Source organism: Bufo gargarizans, chromosome 6 (assembly GCF_014858855.1).
Source record: "Bufo gargarizans isolate SCDJY-AF-19 chromosome 6, ASM1485885v1, whole genome shotgun sequence".
NCBI classification, from domain to species: domain Eukaryota; kingdom Metazoa; phylum Chordata; class Amphibia; order Anura; family Bufonidae; genus Bufo; species Bufo gargarizans.
Window position 1 is genome coordinate 86,580,946 of NC_058085.1, and position 24,568 is coordinate 86,605,513.

The window sequence follows — 24,568 nt, forward strand, 5'->3', positions numbered from 1 at the left end:
CGCTCCACCTGTTGATAAAGTAGACTGCTGATTGGGTCAGACAATAGCTTGCGGATAATCATAGGAACATAGTGATCGCTAAATTAAGCAATCTGCACATAGTATAATAATATATACGTGCCATTATAGTGAATCAGCTGAAAGGGACACTTCCATCAGAAAGAAAAAAAAAAACACAACATGTGCATCCGCCAGCAGTCCGTGCTGTTAGATTAAAATCTACTCCAGTCCTTGACTGAAGAATATTTCAAGTGACATTTAGGTTTGGATACAGACGAAAATGTTAGTGAATTTGGTGGAGCCATCAGCCCACACCCTGCTCCTCCCTAAATTTAGGTGCACGGCATTTAAAAAGTCCAAAAAGTGCCATAATGGGTCATGATAATTGACCTAAATATTATATATATATATATATATATATATATATATTATATTATATACACACACACAATCCGCTGTCAGGTTACATTTGCTGTGAGTGGAAGACGTTATATAAAAGGGTAATCATCATAATAATTGTATGTGTAGAATTTGGATAACAGTATGACCGCTTTGTTGTTCTGTTGATAGGCCTAGATAAAGATGGTGACAGAAGAGCATTGTATTGATTGGTGTAATGAAACTGCTGTCTGCAGATGAGATGCTGGCTTATTTAATACCCAAGTCATATCTCAAGGCCTATTTAATGGGTTGAACATTGACTTATAGGATAGCTGCCTTACATCTGGTGGCATCAGAGGCAGAGCTTGTGAGGAGCTCGTTTGCATCCCTTTCTTCTCAAAATTCCAGAGGAGCATGTATGGCCTTTAAGTCTCCTCACACCGATTAAGGAGTTCTCTCCCCAAGGAGATATAGTACCTGCCAGTTATTGATTAGTGTAACGCGTGATGCTCTAATTGACTCACTACATGGGGGTCTCTCTCTGGTCGCAGTGATGATCTGACAGAGTTAAAGGGGTATTCCCATCTTAGACAATGGAAGCATATCGCTGGGATATGCCCCCATTGTCTGATAGGTGCGGGTCCCACCTCTGGGACCCGCATCTATATCAAGAACGGATCGGGGAGCGCTGTGGCTGGAGGACCCCAGATTTCCCGGGGTCCGTCCACCACCAAGGACTAATCCCCGCCTCTCCCATAGAAGTGAATGGGAGCGTGCCGTGCATGAGCGGCCCATGCTCCTATTCATTTCTATGGGGCAGACGGCAATAGCCGAGCCAGCGCTCAGCTATTTTCGGTGGCCCCATAGAAATGAATGGAGGGCGGCTGCGCATGCGCAGTGCGCTCTCCTTCACTTTCGGGGCTCCATTCTCGATATAGATGGGACCCTCACGTATAAGACAATGGGGGCATATCCTAGCGATATGCCCCCATTGTCTGAGATGAGAAAACCCCTTTTAGCAGGGCCATCTTCCATACTGAAAGTCCAAACAAAGACGAAGCTAAAGAACCAGAACAGGAAGTAGAATACATGTAGGGACTTCAAATCAATGATAGAACTTGCGGCACAGTTCATCCTCAGCATTTCTAATGAATGGTCAACCATGAGATGCCAACAGAGCAAGACTTGTCCACTGGTAGTGGTTCTCTTGCCTCTGGACCCTCAACTATGACATTCATATGCCCCACTAGGAAATATGGAAAGCGGTTGTTTTTAATTAGACATCTTTTTCCAACTAAAATTACAATATGTGGATAGCGGAGTGGTCACACAGAGGTATATACTGTGTTACAAACGTGCACAAAGTGATAATGAAGATATTTGTTATTCTCCATAGAGGTAAATTCATACAGTATTTGCAAAATCACATGTATCTTGACTTTACTACCAAGTCAGTGGGACTTAAAGGGTACGGAATAGGTTGTCAGGGCACTTTAAAACAGAATTGTTCTCTTAAAATACAGAATTGTTCTCTTAAAATACAAAAATGACTGATGAATACAAGTTCTTGAGTAGCCCATAATCCTAGTCACACCTGATTCTGAGAAACCTCTTTACAGCTCATACACGAGTGCAAAGAACACCCGTCATCTGGATCATCTCTAGTAAACCATCTCTAGTCACAGTGCTCTAGCTGATGATCAGTCAAATGATCTAGCTGATAGGTGCTTTTGTAGCTTTTCCATACCCCTGTGAAGACAGATTGGGTCACTTACCTTCTGGGGTGCTGGGTTCCGATGAACTGCTTTCCTCCCCATCAGAGCCTTGCATCTGTTTGATATTTTCCACCTCTAACCAGAAGTCGTTCATAGAAAGAGGGTCAGAATTTTTGCGGGAGCTGGTCTGGAGCTGGTACATGTTGTAATGGCAAGTCTGCAGGCTGCGGGAGACAAGGACAGATGTGTGAACCATAAGGACATTACAGATGACAGGGAGCACAAGTGGAATACGGTTATATACACGCTTTTTTTTTTTTTTTCTTAAACTATATTATTAGGGTCTGTGCGAGTCCAGTATGTGCCAGTACATTACCAGTGCTATACAATGTGAGGACTCATAGGATTCAGTGGTACAATATGTTCAATAGGGCTCTCCATCCATTTATCATACTAGGGTCGGGGTATTTGGGCGACTGCTGCCTTTACATCGCATATAGGTATGCCCCCGGTATGGTTTGATATCAATAGAGCCAGGGATGTAGACTGAAAAAAAACAGCCCCATAACAAAAATTAAAATGACTGGTGCAATCACAACCCAGCCAGAAGAGGTTGGTGGGTGCTTCCCCCAGGGGCAGACTGGGAACTTAACGTGGCCCTGGAAAAATACTAAAAGTGGCCCTGTTTTGTAGTTGGGTCCAAAATGATGAAAGGCAGGGCCAGGAATACCATATTGTGGCAGATTATGCCACCCCAACAAAGTCAAATACCATACTCCATCACAAAATACATCCCACTGGCTGGCCGTGAGGAGGGCCCAGGCAGCCCCCTGGGTATTGGCCCAACTGGAAGTTTCCCTGTAAGGTCTATAGCCAAGCTGCCCATGCCTCCTCCACCTCTTTCCCATTCACTGTAGGACAGAAGGATATCTCGTCCCTCTGGCCATATTCATCAGGTTACATTTAGGGTAAACTCACATGACCGTATAAATGGGTCCGCATCAGTTCCGTAATTTTGCGGAACTGGTGCGGACCCATTCATTTCAATGGCGCCGTTGTTCCGTTCCGTGGCCCTGCAAAAAAGATAAACCATGTCCTATTCTTGTCTGCAATAGTGGACAAGAATAGGCATTTTCTATCTAGCACCGGCCATGTGCGGTCCGCAAAATGCGGAACGCACAAGGGCGGCATCAGTGTTTGCGGACCACAAAACACTTAAGGTCATGTGGATGTAGCCTAAGTTTGCCGAGCTATCTTACAGGCCACCCTTAAAAGGAGAACTCCAGGAAAATGGATATAGTGTTATATCTAGTACAGACCTTATTTACACCTTCAGTGTTTACTCAGTGATTTCCATCAGCGATTGTGAGCCCAAACCAGATGGGGGTCAAAACCACAAAAGAGGTGAAAATATTTGCATTATACCTTTGTTTGCAATCACGAATGCAAAAGACCGACCCATACTTAAACTTTTGTTAAGTTGGTAAAAATCGGGGCATCTAAGCCACTCCCCTGTGAACGCCCTGCCCCACCCAGCTCTTCCTCAATTCCTCCACCGTTTTACGTTTTTTTTTTCCACGGCATTCTGTTTGCGGCAAAACTGACCCATGCCCTTCATTCTCTGGGTCAGTACGATTACAATGATACCCCATTTGTATAGATCTTTTTGTGTCCAAATATATATATTTTTTTTTTTACATCACCATATTCTGACCCCATAACTTTTTTATAGTTATATCTACGGAGTTGTGTGGGGGCTCATTTTTTGGGACAATCTGTAGTTTTTATTGGTAGCATTTTAGAGTGTGTGAGACTTTTTGATCACATTTTATAAAAATTTTTGAGGCAAGAGAAGCAGTGAAAAAATGGCCAAATCGGCCAATTTGACCTTTTTTCCCCCCTTTACGCCATTCATTGTATTGGAAAAATATTTTTATATTTTAATAGTACAGGTATTTTCGGTCGTGGTGATTCCCATGATGTTTATATTTTTTGTTATTTATGTATTTATTTTTTATTATACGAAAAAGGGGGGCGATTTAAACTTTTATCTTTTTTTATTTTTTATATATTTAAACTGATTTTTTTATTTTGTAATTATTTTAATTCTGAACAATTATGTATTTTTAAAATCCAGTTATTGCTCAGGATTGCTCATTTCTTATGTTGGCCTGCCACCTGGTGGCCAAAATAAGAATTGCTGCTTCAATGCTCTCAGCCTCTTCAGCGAGGCTCAGTGTATTGAAATCAATTACCGGCATCCTCACTGGCTGCAGAGGAGGTCGGTAAGAACGCTGGAAGTGCAAGATTTCCGGTTTTTCCCCTTTGGATGCTGTGATCTCACTTAATCACGGGATTAAAGGCTTTAATTATCGCGATCAGCATTATTGCCGGTTGTGGTAATTAGCTGCGGGTCTCGCAGGCCATGCACATGCGAGCGGGCGCCATGTTTGCCTATATCTCCAGAGCTGTACATGTACGGTGCTGGTGGCAAAAGGGGTTTTCACTGATTACCTATCCTCTTGCCATATGACATTGCGTTCAATGGGGCACAGACAATGATTTTTTTTGTACAGCCTGTACAGTTTTCCCTCTCTGTTGAAATAAACTGCATACTTGGCCTGCCAAGCATGCATATATATGGAGAAGTCAGAAGTCAGCTATTTCAGATGTAGGTCTCTGCTTAGAAAATTGAATCATTTGAGCTCTTCGCTACTAGTCATGTACTATATTACTCCAGCCTCTTTTTATACAACTCTGGTACAGATATGGTGAGACATTCTCATTGTGAGTCACACTGACGATCTCATCCACAAAACAGCCCCAATCTTGTGGTTAGGCTGTGTTTGATATTGCAACTCTGCCTTATTCACATGACACAACACAACTAAAACCTGCAGAAACTGCTGTACGCAGATATTTAGGCTAGTTTCAAACTAGCGGTAGGGGAGTCCGGCAGGCTGTTCCGGCGGGTGAACAGCCTGTTGGATCCGTCCTGCCGCTAGTTCACATGTGCCCCCGTACTGCCGCTGTGTCCCCATTGACTATAATGGGGGCGGGGTGGAGTTCCACTGCAGCACGGCAGCGTACGGCAATGGGGCAGCTGGACTAAAAGTACTGCATGTCGTAGTTTTAGTCCGGCTGCCTCTCGCCGTGCACTGCCGCCGGAACTCCGCCACCATTATAGTCAATGGGGATGGAGCGGCAGTCCGGGGGGCACACGTGAACTAGCGACAGGACGGATCCGACAGGCTGTTCACCTGCTGGAACAGCCTGCCGGACTCCCCTGCCGCTAGTGTGAAACTAGCCTTAGTGATTTATAGATGCCAAAGCAATTATTCAAAAGCACACAACTACAAATGATTTTGCAGGGTTAACGGCCAACTTATTCACAGTGATAAAAAAAATAAAAAAAAATAATGGCAAATCTGACCAAGGGTAAAGGCTGACTTTGTAACCAATTTTTAATTTCTGAAAAATTAAGCAACTTTGCAACTAGTCTTAAAGCGGTTCTCCAGGAATTTGATATTGAAGGCCTGTCCTCAGGATAGTTCATAAATATCAGATCCCACCCCCCACTCTCCGATCAGCTGTTTGAAGAGGCTGCTGCGCTCAGCGAGTGCTGTAGCCTACTAACAGTTTACCAAGCACAGCGCCGTACATGGTCTAGTGGCAGTGCTTGGTATTGCAGCTCATCAGCTAATCAGTTGAATGGGACTGAGCTGCACCTAGCGATCAACGGCCTAGAAAGAGGCCCAATCGCTTACAGAGCACCGCAGCCTGTTCTAAAAGCAGATCATAGGGTGCTGAAAGTCGCACCCCTGCTGATCTAATGTTCACGAGTCTATCCTGTGGACTAGTGATGAGTAAAATAATGAAAAATTTGATTCGGCTGCTTTGCCGAATAAAAATAAAATAACATTGTTTTATGACAAATTACTTGCAATGAAGGGGAGCGGTGAGTACACTGCTCCCTGTCATTGTACCACTCAGATGCTGCGTTTATAGCTGATCGCAGCATCTGACATTTATATTACAGTGTAAAATCAAAAAAAAAAAATCAAAAATATAAAAATCACTTACCTAATACATTGGATCGCAAAGATCCGGCCGCTGTCATCTTGATTGAAGATCTAGTGTAAAATCTCATGTGGCCCACGATGACATCATCACATCAGCTGGAGTGGTGATGTCATATGCCATACCGCGCATGGGAATTTGTGCAAGATGTTCAATCAAGATTGCGGTGGCTGGCTCTTCATGCTCAAACAGATGAGATAAGTATGATTTTTTATTTATTTATTTTTACCGCCATTCAGGGAAAATAGATTCGCTACCACGAAGCATGAGGAAATTTTGCTTTGTGGAGAATCCAATTTTACCTGAAATTCTGGTCAAATTCCATTTCGTCCAGATCAATTCGCTCAACACTACTGAGGACAGGTCATCAATATCAAATTCCCAGATAACCCCTACAAACCTTATGTAGTCTGATGCTGCGGTTGTCCCTCACGTTCTGATTACCTAGGAATATGTTATCAGGTAGTAGAAGGCTGGTTGAAGGGACTATCTGTTGCTAGAAGATAGAAACTGGTGCATAACAAAGCTGAGGTGTTACTAGAGGTACGAGAGGTCCCAAACTAGCTCAGATCGAAGCACAAGATCATCTGTGCAAGCTAAACTCAGCAAGGAGCCCCTTCCATTTCATGACCACCTCCGATCACTGCACACAGTTACTAACAAATAAGGAAGCCAATGCTTCCTCATCATTAAAAAGAAGGAAATTCCCTTTTGTCATCTGGGATTTTCCTTCCACAAGTCTTGCCATGGGAGGACTTACTGCACACTGAGCCGGTCACATGTATGTGTGACAATGCTGCACTCTCACGTTACAAAAAATTCCGCCTATGAAATATATACATAAATTCAATCAGTGTTTATTACAGTCAAGGGCCATTAGGCTTTCCTCCAACATCATAGTTTTGCCTGGATGTTTTTTTGTTTTTTTACAAATAATGCAACAATTAAACTTTTTTTTTTTTTTGCTGCAAAATACAAACCGTACTTCCCAACTCTTGAAAAGCAGAAAGAAGGACAAATATGTGCAGCCCCACAATTATTCCTCATTTGCCCAGATACGTCCTCCCTTCACAGTAATTATGCCAACATACGTGCTTCCTTCGCAGTACCTATGCCCAGATATGTGGCACCTCACAGTAGTTATGCCCAGATACGCGCTCCCTATGTAGCTGGCCAGCTAAGACCTGTCCTAGGTTGCTAACATAGCTTATATGTTTATACAGCTAGACCTGCCAATAACCGTAATACAGTTACTATGTTTGTGTGTTAAAGACAAAAGCAGAGTTATTTACAGTGACTTCATGTTTCGATGTCATAACTGTATGTATATTGTGTTCACAGAAGCAGAAAAGATAATATGCCTTTAAGATTCATTATATGGATATGAGGTAAGCTCAATAACACTGCAGAAACAACAAAAAGCATAGAGTTAAACTGTTGCTGCTGGGCAGGAGTCTAGACCAATCACAGCCAGCCTCCCACACAGCCTGTGTGGGAAATTCCCCCAGCAGGAGATGCTGGAATCATTATTCACCAGAGAGAAGCTGAACAGACATTCACTCCACTAAGAACTGTGTTATGGAAGCAGAAAGGCCAAAATAGTTCCACCAAATTAACTTGAAAACTATAAAGTTCATAATCCAAATTCAAATTCCATATTGAAATCCAAATTGCATACAACCATACAAGATAATCAGGGGCGTAGCTATAGGGGAAGCAGGGGAAGCTGCTGCTTTGGGGCCCTGACCCAGAAGGGGCCCATCAAGGAGGAGGAGGACTAAAATATTTTGTCAGGGCCTCCTCAACAGTAATGCACAATGAAATTATATACAGTGGCAGCAGGGGCGTCGTTAGGTCAAAACATTTGGGGCTGGAGCCCCGAATGTTTTGTCCAGTGCCCCAAATGTTTTTGCTGGTGAGATTTTTTTATTTTTTTTAGGCCATTCCTAGCTGTCTGGGCAATCCCACAGATCATCCCCCAACCCCCCTTGTACTTGTTCCGCTACTTGAAGGCTGCGCGGGCATGAGTTCAGAACTTCAGTCACTTCAGTTCACAATTCTGTTCTGCGGCGCATGATCCCGCGAGACCCGCTGCAGGAGGTCACGGGTCTCGCGGAATCACACTCCGCAGAATAGAATTGCGGACTGAAAAGACTGAAGTTCTGAACTCATGCCGGCGCAGCGTGCAAGTAGCGGAACAAGTATAAGGGGGGGTTGATGGATTCCAACTTCCTACACTTGATGGGTTTCTTCACAGATTACAACTGATTCTGGCATCCTAACAGCACAATCTGTAATTAGTTTATAGTCGGGGGGGGGGGGGGGGGGTTAGGATTATATGTGGGGTTGCCCAGGCGGCTAGGCCCTTCACTGTAGTTATTAACCCCTTTAAGCAGTACCCCATTTACTGAAGGGGGGACTGCTGAAAGGGGTTAATAACTACTGTGAAGGCCTCCCCCCCCGGTGGTGATTTAGGGCGTGGCTTCGTGGGGGCATGGCTTCACAGGGGCTCGTGCCCTGGATGTCTTCAGACCCTAGCAATGTCCCCGAGTGGCAGTATAGACAGATTAAACAGCTGCCGGGCCTGGTCAGAGAGTGATCTTTCATGCAGCTCCCATTCCTGTGGCAAGTAAAGTGAGGGGTTGCAAAATAAAATTACTGGTGGAGGGGGGCCCATTCAAAAATTTGCTGTGGGGCCCAGTCATTTCTAGCTACGCCACTGCAGATGATACTCAACCAATCTGTAAATAGTTACTGCATACTGCAAATTTCGACCAAATTCAGCAAGCAGAACTATTAGTTAGACTTCAGATATACCTCTCAGATACTCAAGAGAGAAGTATATCCACCATTTTATGTTGAATGACAAGATTGAACAGTTGAACGACCATCTTATGCATACCGCCATTTTATGATATTTTATTCAACACGTGTTTTGTACATGGACTATCTGCTGCGGAGGTGGCAGTGTTATAGTTAATAAATAAGTTATTTCAAGCATTTGGTGTGCTCTTTAAACCTACTGCTTCTATAGAACGGCGCTAGAGGAATTACAGAGTAATAGACAGACAGTCTGGTTAGACTAAAAAGTCAGAATTCTTCCAATGCCACAGCGCAAAAGGCACTTCATAGTGCTGCGCCTGCCACACCCTTCACAGTAGTTATGCCCAGATATGTGACCCCCCACAGTAGTTATGCCCAGATATGTGACCCCTCACAGTAGTTATGCCCAGATATGTGACCCCCCCAGAGTAGTTATGCCCAGATATGTGACCCCTCACAGTAGTTATGCCCAGATATGCTGTTACAAATGGTGCTGCTGGGCTGTGTAGGAGGTGCAGAAGCCGATTCCTAGCACGCACCACTCCTCCTACACAGCCCAGCAGTGAGATGTCTGACCGCATCGTGCCGCTGCTGTGGAGCGCCGGAAACTGAGCTGAATGGTGAAGCGGGGAAAGGACGGCTGCCTGCTTCACCATTACAGACATTATGTGGATGCAGACACAGCTGAGAGCAGGACATACCTCAGCCGTTCCAGGACCTCAGGACAGCCACCAAAATACAGAACTGTCTGGCGGGATCTGCAACAAAATATGGAATCTCACAAGGCGACAAAACAGAAAACTACCGCCATTGTGACACCGTTCTATTGCTATATTGTTGCTTTCTAAAAGGTTCTTTATCCTGACTGTGGCGAAACCAACCTCGCCACTGGGTTTTGGAGAGGGCTGTTTAAAAGCCTCTTGCCTCAGGATTATGGCCCATAGTAACTTTAAAGGAGAGGACAGACCGGCCGCACAGCTTAAATCTGTCTGTAGAATTGTATTTGGTGTTATTATGGGTTCGGTTAAATTGTATGTTATGTGAGGGCACCCAGATAGCTAATATTATTGTATTCGTGTATTCTGAGTGCCATTCACCTAATGATATGCACTCAGACTTGAGCTATCTGGGGATATGTTAAATGTCTGTGTTTGCTGTGGGGGTGTGCCATTGTGTGTTTAAATGGTGATGTCTGTCCTGTTGTCTCCACATGTGTATTGGTGATCTCCCTTTGTCCTGAGAGATAATTGGATTGCCTTCGGTTGTCTCTGGGACAGAGAGGAGGAAACGATGATGCATTGTGGGGATGTGTTGTATCTGTTCTGTATTTGCAAAACTGTAATAAAAACCAGGCTGGGTGTGCCAGCACATCAGAGCACTGCTTGACCCTAAACACGGAGCCTTGTCTCGTTATTGGGGGGATTCCCTGTATGCTGTTGGAGACTGATTGCCAGGAGTGTAAGCCGATTGGATGCTTTTCCTGTTCGTCTGCTGGCAGCTATTCGCGAGGTTCCAGTTTGGAGTGCTATTTTGTATCCAGTTCGGGAGTTTGGTGTTCTGCAGTAGCTGTGCCTGTCTCTTGGAAAGGGGCATATCGCCTAAACGGATTTTAACGGTCCGTTACACTGACAATACTGAATATAAAGGGCCACCAAGCTTTCACAAAATGTCATAGCAGTAAATCAAAAGGTTTTAAATCGGTGGGGGTCCAAGTGCTGAGACCTCCACCAATCAAGAGAACGAGCAGAGAGAGGGATTCACATGTTGCACTCTCTACTCACTGCAGGATAGGAAGCAAGAGACTCTATAGACAGTCTATTGGAAGGAGTCTGTTCAGTCTCCTTGTCCTAGCGATTGGTGGAGGTCTCAGCACCTCGCCAATTTATGTCTCACCATGCATATCAAAAGTTTTAAAGGAAGCTCAATGACCCTTTAATATATTTTCCCTGGTTGATCAATAGTCCAGAATGTCATGTACCAGGAAAATGTACTGTATACAAAAAATGTTTACTTTATAATGACTCACACACTACTGTATCTTTCTTCAGTGCGCCATGGGGCCAGACACACATGCGTTTTTTCTTTGTGTCCAATTTGCATATCTCAGCACAGTCCTATTCTGGTCTGTATTTGCGATTTGAGAATAGCCCTTTCTATTCATGGGAATGAGACACCTATGGAAAGCATGAAGAAGCTATCCATATTTTGTGGATAAAAATACAGACACGGCCGCGTGCATGAGGCCAAAGAGTCTATATTGATGAAGGGGATGTGAACATCATTTTAGGGACCTCCTAATTTAAAAAGGTATAGAGTAGGAATAGAGACATAGTGATCCTGCTGTGTAGACATCTAATGAGAAATACTGGAAAACTGTGTTAAGTTATGGAGACCTCACCTACAAAAAGACATTTGTAAAATAGAAGCAGTCCAAAGACGCGCTACAAAAATACTGGAAGATCTTAAGAATAAAAGGACACTTCTGCCAAAAGAGGTATTTATTTGTAAACTCAAGAGTCATAGAAAACTAATAAGATTTTTTGGCCATTTTTCTTGGTCATTTCTAGAGATGAGTGAATTGAAGTTGACGAAGTGGAATTCAATCCAAATTTCAGGAAAAATTTGATTCCCACCGAATCTTAATTTCCTCACCCTTCGTGGTAACGAATCACATTTTTTCCTAAAATGGCTGCTGCACATGTTAGAACATGGAGCAAGGCACTCTGGGAACGAGGAATCGCCCACAGTGCCATGCATGCAGCCAATCAGCAGCCAGCCAGCCCTGTGATGTCACATATAAATAGCCTCAGCCATCTTGGATTCAGCAATTTTTCAGTGTACTTAGTGCAGGGAAAGACATGACAGGCGCTAGGGACAGTGGTAGAAAACACTTCAAAACTTGTTTTGGGCTGAATAGAAGAAGTTCAGGGAACAATCATTAGAAGTGTATGAAAAGGATAGGGAGGAATAATAAAAGGAGAAGAACAGGGTCCAATAGGGGAGTGTACAACCTGGGTAATCGGAACAATCCTATTACACCTTGCTGCACTGACTGGGGATACAAATTGCCATTATACTGCCGCTTTTAGGTTTGCAATAGATAATACCTCTAATTCCAGCAAACCTTGCTAGTTATTGGGGTGCAAGTGCTGTGTGATACAGCCATTAACAGGGTGTATTACTAGGAGATATTTGTATGTCTTATTATCCGTTGTGCGGTGCAGTTATATGTTCTAAAGCATTTTTGGGGGTGAATTAGTGGAAAGAAGAAAAAAAAAAAGGGCTTATTTGCCGATCAGCGATGCAGTTATATGTTCTAAACCCTTCTTTGGTGTGTATTAGGAGTGGCACAGAGGAGTGGCAGAGCCCTAAATGTTTCTGGTATAGGCACAGGTCACAGCAGAGTAAGAGGGTGTGGCAGCAGGGGTCGCAGCGAGAGGCCTGAGCTCCTGGTGTTATCTAGCGATCGTGTCTTGACCAGCAACCCAGCGGTGCTTGAATGGATGACTTTGTCATCCACTTAGTCTCAAGTGACATCATACACACCCAGCCAAGATTCGGTGGGTTCACCAGACACCCCTTAGTTGGCATGGCCTCCGTCCTTTACTGTTCCCTCAGCCAGAGTAGTACTTGAGATGTGGGCTCAGCTCCACTATACAGCGAGGACGAACTACTAGAGGACAGTTAGCAGCTACTGCCCAACCAAGATGTTGAGGAGACATCCACCGCTTCCTCCGGTAGGCGGGCAAGTAGTAATGAGGAAAGTGTTGTGGGAGCTGGTGTTGCCAGCGGTCAGGCTCCTGGCTCAGAGACCATTGAGGAGGACATCAGTGCAGACAGTACTTAATGATGATGTAGCTGATCACAATTGGAAGCTAGGTAAACAAGGGGCTTCATCATCATCGGGAGAAGAGGGTGGCAGTTTGCGTGTGAGGCAGCAGCGGAGCCAGCAAGTCGGTAGCAGAGTGTTGGGGGTAAAATCACCTACTCAGTGGTTTGGCAGTTTTGGGTTAAGCCACCGGAGGAGGTGAACATGCCCATTTATCGGATCTTTGGGCAGAAGGTGAAAGGTCCTGCGTCAACATATGCAGCGTTACCATAAAGTGGCCTGGGAGAACCGTGGCTCCGATGTGGTTGTCAAGCCTACCGCAGCAACCACTGCATCACCCAATTTCAGGCAGTCAAGGCACCACCACCTCAGCTGAAGGGAGCCGTCTGTCATCTACCAGTCCTGATGCTCCTGCTCCTCATCCGCCTACTCCTTGTCACTCATTTCATCAGCAGTAGATCACCGAAGCGATTGCAAAGAGACAGCAATACGCGTGTGGTCATCCTATGGGCAGAAGCTGAACTTGCTGCTGGCCAAGTTGTTGGTACTGCAGTCCCTCCCTTTCAGAGTGGTGGACTCTGCACCTTTCAGAGAAATGATGTCTTGTGCCGAGTGGAGGTGGAGAGTCCCAAGCCGTCATTTCTTTGTGAAAAAGGCAGTACCAGCCCTGCACAAATTTGTAGAACACAAGGTGAGCCAGTCCTTGAGCCCGTCAGTGTCTGACAAAGTGCACAGCAGCACCAATGTGTGGAGCTGTAACTACGGTCAGGGACAATACATGTCCTTTACGGCTCACTGAGTGAATGTGGTTCCTGCCCAGCCAAACCATTAACTTGGCCAGATGACGCCGCTTCCGCCTCCACGTTCTCACAATGTTGGTCCTGCAACAATGTCCGCCTCTGCCTCCTCATCAACCACCATGTCCTCAGCCTCCACTGCAGGGACAATTCACAGTGTTCCTCCAGCAAACTAAATATTCAGGGCACGGCGGTGTCATGCTGTTCTACACCTTGTTTGCCTGGGTGAACAGAGTCACACAAGGGAGGAACTTCTCCAGGTCCTTCATCAAGAAATTGAATCCTGGCTTTCTCTGCGACAACTCAAAATCGGAACCATGCCACTCCAAATTGAAGATCCGCTGGACTACTGGGCAGCCAAACTGGATTTGTGGCCACAACTGGCAGAATTTGCCCTAGAAAAGCTGTCTTGCCTGGCCAGTAGCATGGCATCAGAGCGGGCGTTTAGTGCGGCAGGGGCCATAGTTACCCCAAGAAGAACTCACCTGTCCACCCAAAATGTGAAGAGACTGACCTTTGTCAAGATTAATCAGGCGTGGATCAGCTAGGATTTCCACCCACCAATACCTGATGCTTTAGATTAGATCATCCATGCTGCCTCACCCAAACCTTGACAAAAGAGACCGGTTTCTTTGGCTACCTGACTCAGCTACTATTCTGATGCTGCCACCCGTCTGATGCCACTCACTTCTTACACTCACCATCGTCAGCAGGTACTGTTATTGCCACCCACCTGCACACTCTGTCACCAGGTCACTCTGTGGTCTCCTGATGCTGCTACCACCTCACCACTCAGGTCTCCTCATGCTGCTGTTGTCACCTCCACACTATGGTCACCAGGTCACTCTGTGGTCCCCACATGATGCTGCTGCTGCCACCTCCACACTGTCACCATGCCAGTCTGTGGCCTCCTCATGCTGCTGCTGCTGCCACCTCCACACTATGTCACCTTGCCCTCTGTGGTCTCCTCATGCTGCTGCCACTTCACCACTCTGTGGTCTCCTCATGCTGCTGCTACCTCAACACCACTATGTCACTTGGCCACTCTGTGGACTTCTCATGCTGTTCCCACCCTCCCCACTCCATGACTGGGCCACTATTTTGCCTTTTTGGCCTGGCTGACATCCTCATTTATTTGACCCTTCTTCTGATCTGTCAGAAGGAAGGAAAAATGAGACGCAAAATTGATCCCGTCTATGTAGCAGCTGTAAGATCTGTATGATCCCATCAGAATTGGCTTATGATTTGGTAGTCAAAAGCAGGAGTGGGTACAAAACACAGAAGACATGCAAATATTCCATTCACGTGTCATCTCTGTTTTAGATCCACTTCATTTTTTTTTTTGGCTTTAGCAATACTTATGGATTACTGACCAAATGCTGATCGAGTGAAGGCGAATGCTCAGACAGGATCCATTTGGGGGGGGGAATTATTGTTCTTATGGAGCAGAGGAAGGGCAAAATAATCAGTGACGTCAACACAAACTTACGGCTGAGACCCTCTCCACTCTGTCCGGGGGGCTCTACTTGTAAAAGGGTTTAAGAGAACTGGTTCTGTAGACATCTATGTGGAATCAGCTGATGACGGTATAAAAGGAGTGTGTTTTTTCTTGACGCTAACATCGACCTGTAAGGCCGAGTTCATACTTGAGTTATTTGGTCAGTTTTGGCCCCACAAGTGCCCAAATAAGTGAAGTGTGCAGTGATTCTAAGAGTGACTCCTGTAATCTGCATGTCATACTGACTCACAGTATTGTTTCACTACCACAGCAGACTCCCTATGCGTGTTACTGCAAGGCACAGTGTTCTACACCACTATACAGTCTCTCTGCAGCCAGGAAATAGCTGTTTAACGTGATTCGGCACAAATAAATTCAGGTCAAATCGATTCATTTCAGAAAATTCGGCTAACTGGTAAAATCTAATTTTTGAGAAATTCGCTCATCTCTAGTCATTTCTGAAGGGCTATGCCACTGAAAATTCACTGCAGAATATTGTCCTCCTGTAGCAGCAAGCACAAAGAGATAAAACTATATAAAATAGGTAACCCATCATCATTTTACTGATGCTGTGAGGGGAAGATGTCATCTGTTACTACAATAGTGGGTTAGTAAAGTTAGGATAACAGTATGACAACTCTATTATTTTCTTGATAAAGTGTATTGTCTGATGCTCTACAGTAACTGAGTCACTCATCCTTTTCCTTCTCTGGTCGAATGGTCCGAGTGAGAAAGTCAAGCGAGGCTGTTTGCCGTGCTAAAAGTCTAAACAAACAGGAAGTTAAAGAGCCAGGGGAGGAGGTAGAATATATGGAGCGACTCCAGGGCCTTTTTTTGTTTCTACTGATTACCTATCCTCAGGATAGGTCATGATTATGTGATCAGTTGAGGTCCGACACCTGGGTTCCCTGCTGATCAGCTGTTTGAGAAGGCATCGGCACTGGCACTAGCGCTGTGGCCTCCTCTCAGCTCACCAAGCACGGTGCCTAGGCCTTGTGACCCATGAATGTGACATCACATGGCCTAAGGTAAGCTGAGAGAAGGCTGCAGTGCACACCAGAAATAGGTTAACTTTGGGATACACAGTGGTCCCTCAAGTTACAATATTAATTGGTTCCAGGACGACCCTTGTATCCTGAAACCATTGTAAGTTGAGTAATTGGTTTCAAAGCCCCAAGATGAGAGAAAATTAAGATTTAGGAAAAATATGCAGATAACCAAGACAGATAAAATAAGTCCTTACATATAACAGTCAGGAATAGCTGCTAACTAGAAACTAATACAACTATTTTACCAGAGAAGAAGTAGCCTTGATTGGTTGGATTAAGTCTGAGGGATTGTATGTTGAGTCTAGTTTCAATTTACATACGATGGCCGAGAAAAGACCATTGTATGCTGAAAATATTGTATCTTGAGGGATCACTGTACCCTTTAAAGGGTTTCTGTCATCAGAAATAACGTTATGTAGCTGACTGATATTAGCGATGTGCTAATGTCAGCAGTACGTAAGAGTATGCTTTATAACTCCCTGCCTGCCGCCGTTCTCTTAAAAGAAAGACTTTAAAAATATGCTAATGAGCCTCTAGGTGCTATTAGGGTGTTGCTTCAGCACCTAGAGGCTCGGTCTACTCACCCTTTGGCATGCCCAGGTCCCGTTGATTGACTGTCGAGTTCTCCTCGTCGTCACGTAAATCCCGCGCCTGCACCGTCCTGCTTCGTATTTGGCGCAGGCGCAGCGAGTTAAGGGCACGCTCCTGGTGCCGGCTTCCTCACTGCGCCTGAGCCGAAGGAAGAAAGTCGGCAGCAGGAGCACGTCCTTCACTCACTGCGCAGAATACTAAACAGGACGGTGCAGGCGCGGGATTTACGTGACGACGACGAGAACTCTACAGTCAATCAACAGGACCTGGGCCTGCCAAAGGGTGCGTAGACCGAGCCTCTAGGTGCTAAAGAAACGCCCTAATAGCACCTAGAGGCTCATTAACATATTTTTAAAAGTCTTTATTTTAAGAGGACGGCGGCAGGCAGGGAGTTATAAAGCATACTGTTATGTGCTAATGTCAGTCAGCTACATAACGTTATTTCTGATGACAGAAACCTTTTAACTAAATCTTACAATACTCTATACTGTATACTAAATTATGTAAAGTTATGGTCAGCACATGTTTCATAAGGTCCAGGAAGGACCCATTATGGGCCTTTGTCAGCTCCCTTCCGGGATCTCGCAGTAACAGTTTCTATATTTGTAATAATAAGTCCATTCAGTTTCAGGGCTGAATACCAAAGAGTTAAAGTACACTATGATGTACTATGTACTGTATGAATAACTGCTGTGTGCATCATGCGGAACTAGCTGGCATTGTATGGCGCTTCTTTGTTGTGTCCCAGTCTTCAGTGACCCAGTTCTCAGTATAATGTGTTACAGAATGATAAAGCGCCGTCTCTTACAGAAGTAACATATGTAACCTGCTGTGAAGAAGATCACAAAGAAAGAATATTGGGGCAGATTTACTAATCCTACAGATGGCTGGCTGTCTAGACCTGCACCACATTTATCACAGAGGTTTAGGCTGGATGATAAATGTGACGTAGGGATAGATACTTTTCTCTGACTCTATACAAACTGTTGATCGGCTTACTTTGAGACAGAATTTTACACCAGAACTGTGGTGTCATTTTGGCACAAAATGTTGCATCCTAGGCCACAACCATTTCAAACCATGCCTTACCCCTTTTGGAACTACGCGCAGAACATTTCATTAAACCTAGATGTCCCAAATTGCACAATTTAAGCCAAAATCTAGGTGTGGACCATAGTATATCCAGTATCACCTGCTCTAGTTCTAGAAACCAGGAGGTGGACATGCCAGCTGCATTGGGGCCCTGCAGCTGGCATGTCCACAGCTAATGGACTACATGTCTTCTTAGCCATGTTTCACAGTTATTTAAAGCTTGGTACATGGGCAAGGGATTTTCTGGTGAGCCACGAATGAGGTGGACTAGCAACCCCGCCACTGAAAATTAAGGAGCCCATATAGTGTTCATGTACAGGATTACTCTGTTGTTGGTGTTTGGCTCTAATTAAGCTACTGTAAGTAGCCTCTAAGGAAGTATCAGTTAGGTATCTCAGGTAGCCTCTAAGGAAGTATCAGTTAGGTATCTCAGGTAGCTGTGACATCACAAATAGTTTTCAGTCAGGAAAGGTATTGTGACATCACAGGTAGGTTTTAGTCAGATACATTGCTGTGACATCACGAGTTGTCCTCTGTCAGGCAACGTGTTATGGCATCATAGTGGTTCTCAGGTATGCTGATGCCACATCACAAGTGGGTTTTAGTTGGGTAAGCTACTGTGACATCACAAGTGGGTACTTTCACACTTGCGGCAGAGGATTCCGGCAGGCAGTTCCATCACCGGAACTGCCTGCCGGATCCAGCAATCCAGACGCAAACTGATGACATTTGTCAGACGGATCCGGATGCGGATCTGTCTAACGAATGCATTTAAATACCGGATTCGTCTCTAAGGTGTCATCTGGAAAAACATATCAGGTATGATTTTTTTTTTGCATTTTTAAAAAGGTCTGCGTATGCGCAGACCGGAAAGCCGGATCCGTTTTGCCAGAACACTTCATGCCGGATACGCAGCATGCTGCGGTATTTTTTTTGTCCAAGAATGTAAGAGGGACTGAACTGATGCATCCTGAACGGTTAGCTCTCCATTCAGAATGCATTAGGATAAAACTGATCAGTTTTTTTTCCCGTATTGAGCTCCTGTGACGGAACTCAATACCGGAAAACAAAAACGCTAGTGTAAAGTACCCTAAGCTGCCATGATATTAGAATAACTCCCTTGAATGAAACAGTTGTGATGTCACAGCAGTTACTTGACGGAAACCCACTTGTGATATCAGGCAATTATGACATCACAGGTGGATATCCAGCAGGAAGTGGCCCTGTCAGTCCCAGCAGCTTACCTGATGAAATCAGAGTAGTCATGTACAAGCTATCCTGACCGAAACCCATTTGTGATCTTATACTAGCTGACCTGCTTGAAACCCACTGTGAGGTCACCAAACTTATCAGACAGAAAAACGCATTATAGTTGAAGCTGATGCGAAACACGTTTCGGGGTGGTTCGTTTTTTGAGGTGCCGATCTGGGTCTGTATTATACTGCTTTATTTACACTTCCTTGTCTTTAAACAACTTTTTTAGGGAATACCATATGGTCTTTGTCATTTGTGCATACTTTCCCCTATTAGACATTGTATAGGTTACTACAGACAACCCTGAACGGCCCCCTTGTGGGCTGTGGTGTGTCCATGCTAAGAATTAATAAAGACATTGTGATATAACATTATAGGTGTTTTTCTTTGCGTCGCTTTATGTCAGCACCTGCATAAGAAATCTTTTGAGTAATTAGCCCTCATTTACAGGTATACAACATTATAGTTGGTAAATTTGGGGTACGTAAGCCCCGCTCCAGAGAATGGCCCCAGACCCAACAGGGACTATCCAATTATGGGTGGCGTGACCATTTTCAACTTGGGACAGCTCAAATTTTCCTCGACTGTCTAAAAATTAGGGAGCGTCCCTGCAAATTCAAGACTACTGGCAACTATGTGCTTGTTATGACATAGCACCTTAACTGCCTGAAGCTCAAGTTCAGGGGCAAACACATCACTTAGTATGTACCAAACATCAAGAGGCCCACATACCAATTTTACATAGGCGTCCACCCCTGATATAAACATTGACTTATATAGTGAACAGTTGTTTGTAGGCCCCAGTGACTATATATATATATATGTAATATTAATGCACTTCATACACAGCCACCAATAGGTATCATAAATCACAGCCAACAAACTAGTTCATACAAATCAGGATAAACCATATACCTCCTATTACAACACAAAAATACATGTACCTTCTGCACTCTCTTGGTAAACAAGTTATTGAGCATGTTACCCTGACATCAACACCAATTCCTCTCACGTGGTCATCAGAGCATGGACTCAACGTCTCAACTTAACTTCTAATACACAGGCCATTAGATACCCGCTTATGCCTTACCATTTCCTAAAACCTACAGTACCTAAACTTGACCTACAATCTTCATGGAGGAACCTTAAGTGGTTCATTCCCATACTTCTCTTACCTCCTGTATAGATTTTAAGACCATTTTCTCAATATTGAACAGGCATCTGTACATGCATAGGTGGATAGGTGATAAAGGGGCTATACAATCAGGACAATGCCCTTTCTAAATACACCATTATGGCATATGGGTTCTATAGAGGTGCACCTCCACTCAGGACTCCTGTCTTTGAGGCATCATAGGCAGGGGTGAGATTCACAGGCTCCCTACTCAACGGCGGACACGCGGCTTCACGACACATCTTTACATATGCATACACCATATATATGCAACACACATACACCATATACATGGTACACATACATAAATACACGATATATACACACACACACACTACACACACATACCACCCAACTAAAGAGCTAAACTATCAGCGCAGAGCCAGAGCACCGGATCGGGACTCAGCCAGTAACACGTTTCTCTGATCCAGTTGTAATTTTAACAACCGGATCTGGAGAACTGGCTGAATCCCATGCCTGATCATAGGGGAGCCTGATACAACCCATATACAGCATATGTTATTGTAGACGATACTCATAAAGGGATATTGACACAGATATTTGTTCTTCATTATAAACTATTTCAGATTGGCACCCAACACCAGCTGTACATTCAGATGCCTAGATTATAAATTGCTCCAAATACGTTCAAAAGTTCCGTTCAAGCATCATTTTATACCTATATGCACTGACTAATTAAACTGTAAAAGAACATATTTGCCACTATACAAGTCATTGACTTATGGGTTAGACAGCAAAGAAATATATGACAACATGGCAAGCCCCTAAAATGTGGCTGCACTGGTTACCTGTTTGACAGAGGAAACAAATGTCTTGGAAGAAGAATTTGGGGTCTTGGTATCCGGGTAATAGGAAATAGTGATGCATTTTCCCTCTGCTTCAGAGAGTCTACACTGGGAGCTGGAGACATCCTAGAATCCATTCACAAGGTTTGCAGGTTTAAGAGAAAGCAGCAGGCACAGAACAATGCAGATTCCATTCCACGACGTATAGAACATTATAGAACAGTTTGAAACCTTCATCCAATCTCATTTCTTCAGTATAAATCTGTATAAGAACTCCATGGAGCAAAGGAGCTCTGAAGAGCTTTAGCAGAAAGTGTTCTCAAACCACCTTCTCCCTGGCTCTGCACCACAGTGAACTTGCTATACTGGTTTTGCAACCTATCAATTTCTGGCAATCCTTTTGCAATGCCTACATGCCAGAGGGCGGGGGTTCGAAATCCACTTGGAAAGGCATATGCATGGTGTGGTGGATTTTAGGATGCTAGCGAGGGCATACATACAGTGCCACCAATTTATCAGCCATAGAGCCTATGGGGAAGGTGGCACTAAGCTGGCCAATCCTCCATGGTACGTGCAAAAATGTCACGTTTATCGGTCACAAGGCCTAGGCACAGCTCAGGTCCATTCAAGGGAATGGGGCTGAGCTGCAATACCAAACATGGCAGCTATCCAAAGCAAAGGACAGCACTGTGCTTTGTAATCTACTAGGAGGCTACATGGCACACTGGAGCACCTCAGCCTCTTCCAACAGCAGGTGGTGCTGGGCATAGGACCCCCATCAATCAGACACTGATGACCTATTCTGAGGATGTCATTAGTATTAAACACTCGGACTTCTTTAACCAGCTGTGTTGAGTTAATAAACCTATATCGTAACACACTAGACTCCAGGGAGGCTTGTATCTATGAATTCTTGACAAGCTCTCAGGCTTTTAACATAGTAATGATGTATATATTCCTCCGAAATGTCAAAGGCAAGCATGCAATTACTGTCTACAGACAGAGAAGTCCTGTGGTCAAACAACTTACTGTAAGAAGCAGAAAAAGGCTGCTAGGTAAACTCTATAAGGTCAGTCCTAAAGGCTTTACATGATCTTAATCACTGTATCCTGATACATTCTAAAGGCCACTGAGCCAAAAAGAGAACTGTTTTTAATATAAAACTACTGGTAATTGTATGTACTGTAGATGGAGTAGACAACATAGGCACAACCAGAAGAATTGCCTGTAGGGTTGTGCTCAGTAGGGAGGATTCTTGTAATATTTCATTTTGGTGAGCAGCTTTGTGTTAATGAAGTCAGAAGATAATTTCTGTTTCCACTGATTAATGGCAACACAACAGATTGATCTTGCCACTCAACCCCCAGGTTGATGTGCTCTGGGTGCCGATTGCCAGGAGGGTGACAGCAAGCCATCTTTCCTTGGCCCCGGTATTAACAAGGCTAGGGCAGAGAACTGAACCTTTGCCCTGTGTAAACTATGAGTTTGCTAAACCCCATGGTCAAAGGATGGAATAAACCTCCATACGTGGCCAAATCTGTCTACATGTTCTTTTAGATCAGTGTTTCTAAACTCCAGTCCTCTGGATCCACCTGCCAGACATGATTTGAAAATATCCCACAGAATGAATACCTGTGGCAAATCCTGATGGATTGACACTTATGGTATCACCTGCTCAATACTAAGGAAATCCTGAAAACATGACAGGCAGTTGGGCCCTGAGGATTGGAGTTGGGGAACACTGTTCTAGATAATTACTCGTTGGAACAGATGGAAGATGTCCATAAATTAATTGATCTGGTCAATTTCTTATCAATGGACTAGTGGTCCACATTAAACGGGTTGCCAGATATCCCCTTGTTTTATGACCTACAATGAAAAAAGTCATGTCCAAGGCAACACTAGCAGAGAGGCCACCATGGTTAGCATCTGGCAGTGGCATCCACAATATAAGTAGGCATGGCCATAACTGGTGATTTCAGTAGAAAATACTGGGGTTCTAAAACAGGTTGAGTTGAACTGCAAAAAAATTATCTTCTGATATTGTATGTGCTCCAAAATATATAATGACTTGATACTGAACTTAAAATGCACTTGTCATCTATTAGATGACCTGGTTGTCATCAACATGCAGACGTCATGGATTAATTTCCAATACTACAACTCTACCCTGAGAGAAGTATGCCACTACATAACTAGCACATGCGTTATCAAGATACGGAAATATTTGTGTGAGGAAAGATGTCACAATCATGTAGATTCATAAGTGTCACTCGTCAATGGGTGTATCATCACGACCTACTTAGCCAGTATACTACAGATATGACCAACATACCTTTCCATACCAATATATGGCAGTTCCCAAGGGTTAAGCCCATAATTAGCCAATAGCGTGAGCTGGTATTGTTGAGATCCTTATGTAATCACATACTGTACTGAATAGGAAGAAAAGGTGTGGTTTCAAAGAAAAGGACTTTGTCCGTAATTAGCCACAGAAGAGCATTAAATGGAGTCAGTTTAAGAACAATTATCCAGCAGATTTCTAAACATATTATAGATATAGCGGCATTATCTTAAAGGGGTTTTAAAACTGAATTAAAATTAGTTCAGAATGGCTTAAATAAATGAAAAATATAGTAGCCATAATTGCATCCCCCAATGCTCCCGTTTTGGTGCTTCCTGTGCCCTACTTGTTTCTATTCCTGGTCCCTCTCGACACAGGAAATGTGGCCACTGATTGGTTGAGCAGTCACAATATTGATCAGCCTCATCCAGAGATTGGCGACCAGGAAGTAAGGACCTGCAAGGAATCCAGCAAGCGTCAGAATCTGGGCCGTAGAAGATTGTGGTGAGACGAGCTTGACGCCTGTTATCTTCTAAGCTATTCTTGATCTGTTTTGGTGACATTTTACAGGCCAGACAATCTCTTTGAACAACATGCACATTGATTTATGACATTAGCAATTGAAAAAAAAAAAAAAGAACGCAGTAAAAGAAAAATGTTAAGCATGGGCTTATGCAGGATGCAACATGTCAGCACGGGGCCCGACTGGTGCCCCACTGCAGTTCTCCACAATCTTTATTTGGGGGTCAGTGGAGGAACCGTAAGGTACATAAAGAAGTGCAAGTGAGAAATTTCTGTACGTTATTAGTTGCTGGAATGCAGGACCTAAAATCTCTGCAATAATAGTATTTGTATTATAGCTACAAGATGAAGTATACACAACGAGACATTCATATTTACCAAGCATCCAAACGACATGGTCATGTGAGCATTTTGGGAAATGAAAAAGGTTGTCTCACTTTTGCAAATGGGATTTATTATGTAGAGAAAGTTAATACAAGGCACTTACTAATATAATGTGATTCTCCATATTGCCTCCTTTGCTGGCTGAGTTCATTTTTCCATCACGTTATACACTGCTAGTTTCCATGGTTATGACCACTCTGCAATCCATCAGTGGTGGTCGTATTTGCAC

General features: G+C 44.1%; 1 protein-coding gene across 4 annotated transcripts in view; it reads right to left on the minus strand.

Annotated features, from left to right (window-relative positions):
- The window catches only part of ARHGAP40 (Rho GTPase activating protein 40), a 75,513-nt gene that overhangs the window by 35,095 nt on the left and 15,850 nt on the right, over positions 1 to 24,568 (minus strand). Inside the window, exons 1-2 of one of the 4 annotated variants that reach the window (XM_044297912.1) lie at positions 21,093 to 21,422; positions 2,157 to 2,320 (exon numbers count right to left, since the gene is read on the minus strand). In XM_044297912.1, the coding sequence (XP_044153847.1) occupies positions 2,157 to 2,320; positions 21,093 to 21,226 (298 nt within the window). In that variant the 5' untranslated portion in view covers positions 21,227 to 21,422. Of the gene's footprint in view, positions 1 to 2,156; positions 2,321 to 6,576; positions 6,797 to 21,092; positions 21,423 to 24,568 lie in introns of those variants that run through there. The other 3 variants (XM_044297915.1, XM_044297914.1, XM_044297913.1) reach the window with 3 other exon arrangements.